The 7,044-nt window shown below is 41.1% G+C and overlaps 1 protein-coding gene across 1 annotated transcript; it reads right to left on the bottom strand.

Moving 5' to 3' along the window:
- Positions 1-1,342: 1,342 nt before the first annotated feature.
- Positions 1,343-2,798, bottom strand: LOC142620670 (uncharacterized). The gene is made up of 3 exons (XM_075794001.1): positions 2,439-2,798; positions 2,123-2,289; positions 1,343-2,009 (listed from the first exon to the last, which is right to left on the bottom strand). The coding sequence occupies exons 1-3, from the start codon at positions 2,796-2,798 to the stop codon at positions 1,343-1,345; spliced, it is 1,194 nt and encodes a 397-aa protein (XP_075650116.1).
- Between the last annotated feature and the right edge of the window lie 4,246 nt (positions 2,799-7,044).

A 7,044-nucleotide genomic window follows, 5' to 3' on the forward strand; every position in this document is an offset into this window, starting at 1 on the left:
CCTTCAAGAGTAATGGAAAAACATCATGTACCCTTTGAGTGTTGAGGTAGGCAGTTTAGGCTCCTACCAAGGAATGCTTCAATCTTTAGGCATACTAACGTTTCAAGAATTTGCCGTTGATAGGGCCAATTCTTAAACCATCTTCAGCAACCAACTTGTATGCTCCATTTGTATAGGCTTCTTGAACAACATACGGTCCATCCCATTTTGAAACAAACTTGTTCTTAGTGCGATGGGTGATAATGATGGGTCTTCGTACAGCAAGAACCAAATCTCCAACTTGAAAAGATCGAGGACGAACTTTTTTGTTGAAAGTCCTAGAAATGCGAGCTTGATAACACTCAAGGCGTTGTTGTGCCTCCAATCTTTTTTCATCCAATGCTTCTAATTCTTCAAGTCGTAGACGAACATTGTCTTCATTAGAAAGACCTTCTTGAATGGCAATCCTTAATGAAGGAATTTGGCGTTCAAGTGGTAGAATAGCTTCTACCCCATAAACAAGAGAATAGGGCGTGGCTTGGGTAGGTGTTCGATATGTTGTACGATACGCCCATAAGGCTTCCTCAACTCTTTCATGCCAATCTCTTTTTGACTTCCCTACAACTTTCTTGAGCAAATTGCATAAAGTCTTGTTAAAGGCTTCTGCAAGACCATTGGCTGGAGCATTATACATGGAGGAATTATGCTGCTTAAAACCAAAGTCATTGCAAAGTTTGTCCATTAACTTGTTGTAGAATTCCTTCCCATTATCAGTGATGATGTAACGGGGTACACCATACCTAAAGATGATATTTCTTTTGATGAAGTTCACGACAGTTTCCTTCTTCACTTCACGAAATACAGTAGCCTCAGCCCACTTTGAGAAATAATCTGTCGCAGCTAGGATATATGAATGTCCATCAGAAGATTTTGGCGTCAATGGCCCAACCACATCTAATCCCCAAGCATTAAATGGCCATGAAGCTATAGTAGGATGTAGGGGTTCTGGAGGTTGATGAATGAAGTTTGCATGGAATTGACATGCTGAGCATCTTTTTGCATATTCCATACAATCCTTGACCATAGTGGGCCAGTAATAACCCATCCGCTTAATTTGAAAATGAAGTTTAGGACCTGACTGGTGAGCACCACAAATCCCTGAATGAGCTTCTTCAAGTGCCTTGGCAGCTTCCTCATCATCCAAGCAACGAAGGAGAAGACCATCAAAAGAACGGCGATATAAAGTATTCTTGTAATAAACAAAAAGTGGAGCTCGTCGCCGAATTTCAATTCTATGTCGAGGGTCATTGGGCAATTTTCCATGTTCTATATAATCAATGATAGGTTGCCGCCAATCTTCTCTTTATATGTCAAAAACTGAAATTGCGTTTACTTCTTCTTCTATCTCATCCTCATCAAAGTTTGGAGGTATTACCCATGTTTGGCATATTGGAATCTTTATTTCGGGATCTTGTAAGGTAAGAGCCGTTGCTAATTTTGCCAAGGCATCAGCTTGTTTATTCTCATTTCTTGGGACATGTGTAATACTAACGTGATCAAACCATCCCAAAAGCCTCTTGGCGTATTTGCAATATGGAATCAATTCTGGCTTTTTCACGTCATAGTACAGAAGCACTTGATTTATGATTAACTTTGAATCACCAAAGACTTCCAAACGAGTTGTTTTTGCATCCATTGCCATTTCAAGACCTAGGATTAGTGCTTGATATTCAGCAACATTGTTTGAACAACATTTTGTAAGGGTAAATGCATATGGGAGTATATCCCCTTCTGGAGTTACAAACACTACTCCAGCACCAGCACCACAACGTTGAGCAGCTCCATCAAAGAACATCCTCCAAGGCTGTGAAATTTCAACGAGCATTACTTCTTCATCAGGAAGGTCATCAGACATCTCCCAATCATCAGGAATAGGATGGTCAGCAAGGAAATCGGCCAAAGCTTGTCCTTTCACTGCTTTTTGTTGGACATATATTATCTCGAACTCTTGGAGTAAGAGAGCCCATTTTCTAGCCTTCCCAAAAGAACTGGCTTAGTCATAATGTATTTAATGGGATCTGCCCGTGAGATGAGCCGTATTGAATGGGCATGCAAGTAATGTCTTAGCTTTTGAATGGCAAACATCAAAGCTAAACATGTCTTTTCAATTGGTGAATAATTGAATTCAGCACCATGCAAGGTTCTACTTAAGTAATAGAGAGCGTTCTCCTTTCCTTCTTCATTTTCTTGAGCCAGAAGCACTCCTAATGATCGTTCTTGTGCTGCTATGTAAAGAATAAGTGGCCACCCCTGTATGGGTGCTCGTAGAACAGGGGGATTTAGCAAGTATGTTTTGATGCTTTCGAAAGCATTTCTACATGCTTGATCCCACTTGAATGGGACATCTTTCTTCATAAGGCGGCGAAAGGTTGACGGCGTCTGCCAAGTTGGATATAAACCTTCGATGTAAGCAAGCTTTCCTTGAAGACTTTTGAGCTCGTGAATATTTCGAGGTTCGGCATTTTTTGAATAGCATCAATCTTTGATCTATCAATTTCAATTCCTCGGTGTCGAACTATGAATCCTAGGAATTTTCCTGATGTAACTCCAAATGCACACTTCATGGGGTTCATTTTAAGTTGGTACCTACGAAGTCGCTCAAAGACTTGACGAAGGTCTTGCAGATGCTCCATTCTTTTCTTCGACTTCACAACCAGATCATCAACATAGCACACTACATTCATGTGAAGTAGGTCATCAAATATTCTTTGCATCGCCCTTTGATAAGTGGCGCCTGCATTCTTTAATCCGAAAGGCATAACTTTATAGCAGTATATTCCTTTCGGAGTACGAAACGATGAGCTCTTCATCTTTTGGAGCCATGCGAATTTGATTGTAACCAGAGAACCCATCCATAAATGAAAGAGCTTCATGACCTACTATAGCATCAACCATAATTTCTGTTAAAGGAAGAGGAAATTCGTCTTTTGGACATGCCCTGTTAAGGTCACGAAAGTCGACACAAACACGAATTTGCCCATTCTTCTTTCTTACAGGGACAATGTTTGATACCCATGTGGGATACTTGACTTCACGAATAAAGCCAGCTTCAATAAGCTTGTTGACCTCTCCTTCAATCTGGGAGATTAACTCAGGCCGGAACCTACGTTGTGCTTGCTTCGTTGGTCGCACCCCATGCCTTACTGATAAATGGTGAACAGCGACCTTTGGATCTAGGCCTGTCATTTCTTTGTATGTCCAAGCAAAAACATCCCTATATTCTTTGAGGAGTTCAACATAAGCATCTTCTTCCTCTAGGGACAAATTTCCATTTAAAAAGACTGGTCTATGGTCTTCAGTAGCGCCAATGTTAACTTCCTTCAATTCATCAACTGTAGCCTGCACGCCTTCTTCAAATGTGGGTGGAGCATCTTCAGCATCGTCTTCAATAGGGGACTCCACCTTTGTGACTTCAGTGATTGTTATATGATTTACTGAAACGGCAACCTCGTCTTCCACCTTTTGTTTTGTGGACACCATTGTACGTTTTTTTGCAGTCAAGGTTTCTCTAGTATTTACTTCCCAAATACTTCTACGCTTCATGCGAGATGGAATGGAGCTGCGAACCTCATTTGAATCTTGATCCATAAGGAGTGTCTCGTCAACATCTCTGTGAAGGAAATTTGACATCTTATTTTGCTTTTGTCTTAACTTCTCATCCTTTGAGAGTTGAGAAGAAGTAGCATAACTAAGTCTTGTAAGAGCGGAACTTCGAGTGCCATTTTGGGAAGAAGTTGAACGACTGAGTCTTATAAGAACAGAGCTTTGAGTGCCGTTAACAAAGTTATCATCTTCTTGTGTCCCCAACCTGTCGAAGACTGAGATATGGGGAGTGGGTTGGCCAATGCGATCAAAAACAGATGGTTTCTTTGATGGCTTTGAAAATTGTTTTTCTTCTTTATCATCTGCCGAAATCACCGAAACACTAACTTTCCGAATGGGGATATGGATGGGGGTTGGTGGAGTATATCCAATTCCAGCCTTAGAACTTGTTGCCCCAACACCTTGGGCTTTCGATGTCTTTTGTCCTTTTCCAGAGGCTTCAGGGATAAGCTTACCCAAACCAATTGGCTTCTCATGGTTATAACCAGCCTTAGCCATGAGTCTATACGCGTTAGGGTCAAAACCCTCTTCTGTTCTTTTAGTGGGCAAAGTCCCATGCTCAACAATCGGCCCTTGGGATGGTCTTGTAAACCCTTTCAATGGTTGACTTGAGGATTTCGGTTTTATGATTTTAGTAACTGGTAGGTTTAATCCTTGCAAATCCTTTGATATTGACTCCTCATCTCCTGAAAATGGGGATTGGCCTTCTTTTCTTTTGGCGACTGGAACATAGTGTAGCACAGGGGCTACTCTAGTTACTTCTGGAGTATGATGCTTCCTATCTTCTATAAAAGTCTTGGTTTGCTTGGTTTCCTTCTCCTCAATTGGAGAATTAATCCTTGAAGCTTTGGAGTGGGGCTTTTCTTCTTTGCTAGATGGTGAAGCCACAACTTGGGTTTCTTCCACCTTATCATCTTCCAAGTAAAATTTTGCATCAGCAAAGTGTGACTCAGTTACAGTAAAAGGCTTGTCATCAGCCACTATCTTCTTGACTTGTCCATCTTGGAAATATTTAAGGCATTGGTGATATGTAGATGGCACAACACCATACTCATGCAACCATGGTCTTCCAATAAGCATCTTATAAGTGGTCTTGGCATCGATGATGTGAAAGAGTGCGTTGATTCCATTTCACCAATGAGCATTTGAAGTCTAATCTTCCCAATAGCTCTTTGTCCACCCTGATTAAAGCCTTGAATCATTAACTTACTGGGAAGTAGTTCATCTAAGGAGATTCCTAATTCTTTCAATATTTTGAGTGGGAGAATATTGACTGCAGACCCACCATCGATAAGGATACGATTAACTCATTGTTCTCGAATGTACCCAGTTACAAACAAGGGGCGATTGTGAATCTTGGGGCCCAATAAACGATCATCATCAGTGAAAATGATTGAAGACCAGCATGCCCTGTACACGATAGCTCGTTCTGTCTCCTCCTCGCAATCTGATTCTTCCTCATCACTTATTTGATAGCATGTGAGAGATGAAAAGACATAATCTTGAAAATGCCGAGGGATGAATTCTTGTAAAGTAACTGGTTGTCGTGGGCTTTGCATGGATTTCCCTTTAAGAGATAGTATTGCTACTTCAGTTCTAGGCTTCATCACCTTCGTTGGCCTTTAGACTGCACAAGGTGTCTTTGGATTCTCCTTTGCATGTACATTGTATTTTGCTTTATGATTCTTTCGTCGAGTCACAAGGGTCCATCCTTCTTCATCTGTAACTGAAGGTTCATCTTTATAAGCATGTTCATCTCTATGAGGGTCGTCATCAGATATCTCAAGAATTGGTATTGGGGGGAAAGGTACCTTTACCTCAATGGGCTCAAATGAACCAAATTAAATGGTAAGAAAAGTAGAAGTGGTTGTTGAGGCCACCATGGAAAGATTAGAAGTCACAACTTCATCATCAAATGTGATCTTTCCTTGGTAGGCTAGCTCTATAATTTTATCTTTCAACACAAAACATCGTTCTATAGGGTGGCCTATGAGGCGATGATACTTGCAATACTTAGGGTCATTTGTTTGGTCAGCTTCTTCAGGACGCTTCATCTCTGGTAGCTCAATCAACTTCAACTCAAGTAAATGATCCAACATATTGGAGATATCGGAATCAGGGAATGGATATTGTTTTTCTTGCATCTCTTGTAATGTTGGTCTTCTTCTTCCTTTATCTTGAGTGAGAGTAGGCATTTGTTCTTTCATCTTGGGCTTAATCGGAACTTTGAGAGGAGCAGTAGTTACAATCAAAGACTGCTTGTTTTCCGGTTTAGGAGGGAATTTGCCCCCTTTGCGAGTATCTTGTCTTTCTCTCCCCTTACGGGGTTCTTGAACAGGGGGACCTTGGTGGCCATTGGAGGCAATACTAAGCTCCATGTCATGAGCACGTGTTGCTAATTCTTCAAATGTTTTAGGCTTTATTCCTTGAAGAATATAGCTTATAGCCCAATTCATTCCTTGAATGCACATCTCAATTACAGACGCCTCTGATAATTGATCCTTGCAGTTGAGACTAAGATTCCTCCACCGCTGAATGTAATCAATGACAGGCTCTTCTTTCCATTGCTTTGAATTGGTGAGTTCTATCATGCTAACAGTACGTCGAGTACTATAGAAACGGTTTAGGAATTCTCGCTCCATTTGATTCCAACTATCAATGGAGCCAGGTGCTAGATCAGTATACCAATCAAATGCATTTCCCTTCAAAGAGCGAACAAATTGCTTAACCATGAGATCCCCATAAGTTCCAGCATTATTACAAGTTTCCACAAAATGGGCTACATGTTGCCTTGGATTGCCTTTACCCTCAAATTGTTGGAACTTCGGTGGCTGATAGTTTTGAGGCATCCTCAAGAGATCTATCCTTTGAGTGTATGGTTTAGCATAGGCAATGGATGCTTGACTTCCGCCCCCAACTTGATCTTTGATAGCTTCCTTGATTAACTCCTTGAGCTGGTTAGGAGAGATAGACCCATCTGTAGAGAAATTGAGATCCTTTGTTGAACTCTCGGGTTTGTCATTATGGGTTTGGTTTGGCCTAGAGCTTTCATCTTCGCGATTCAGTCCAGATGTATTCCCCATCTTATCCATTAGGAGAGTTATTTGCGCGTCTCTCAATGCTTCCCTTTCTTTCATAGACTTCATTAATTCTTCTAAAGTTTGAGCTATAGTCGAGACTTGTTCCTCCAAAGATTTTATGTTAGTCATCATGACTGGCATGGCAAATGAACTAACAGAGCGAGGAGAATCCATAAGCTTGGAAGTAGGGATATCTTCTGAAAAGGAGAACTCAGAGCCGTCAGGTGATTTGTTCTCTTCTTCAGCTATTGGAACTTCTTGGATTGATTCCGAAGTTCGAGACAAAGCTGGCTGAGACAACATTTCTTTGACAAGACCAGCT

This window comes from Castanea sativa, chromosome 12 (assembly GCF_040712315.1).
Source record: "Castanea sativa cultivar Marrone di Chiusa Pesio chromosome 12, ASM4071231v1".
NCBI lineage: Eukaryota > Viridiplantae > Streptophyta > Magnoliopsida > Fagales > Fagaceae > Castanea > Castanea sativa.

What these genes read in the sequence shown, in the direction of transcription:
- LOC142620670 (XM_075794001.1), bottom strand. Translation starts at nt 2,798, where the DNA reads ATGCCTTTCGGATTAAAGAATGCAGGCGCCACTTATCAAAGGGCGATG. An exon ending in AAAGCTTGCTTACATCGAAG is followed by an intron (nt 2,290 to 2,438) that starts GTTTATATCCAA and finishes GCACCCATACAG; the next exon opens with GGGTGGCCACTTATTCTTTA. An exon ending in AAGACATGTTTAGCTTTGAT is followed by an intron (nt 2,010 to 2,122) that starts GTTTGCCATTCA and finishes TGGGAAGGCTAG; the next exon opens with AAAATGGGCTCTCTTACTCC.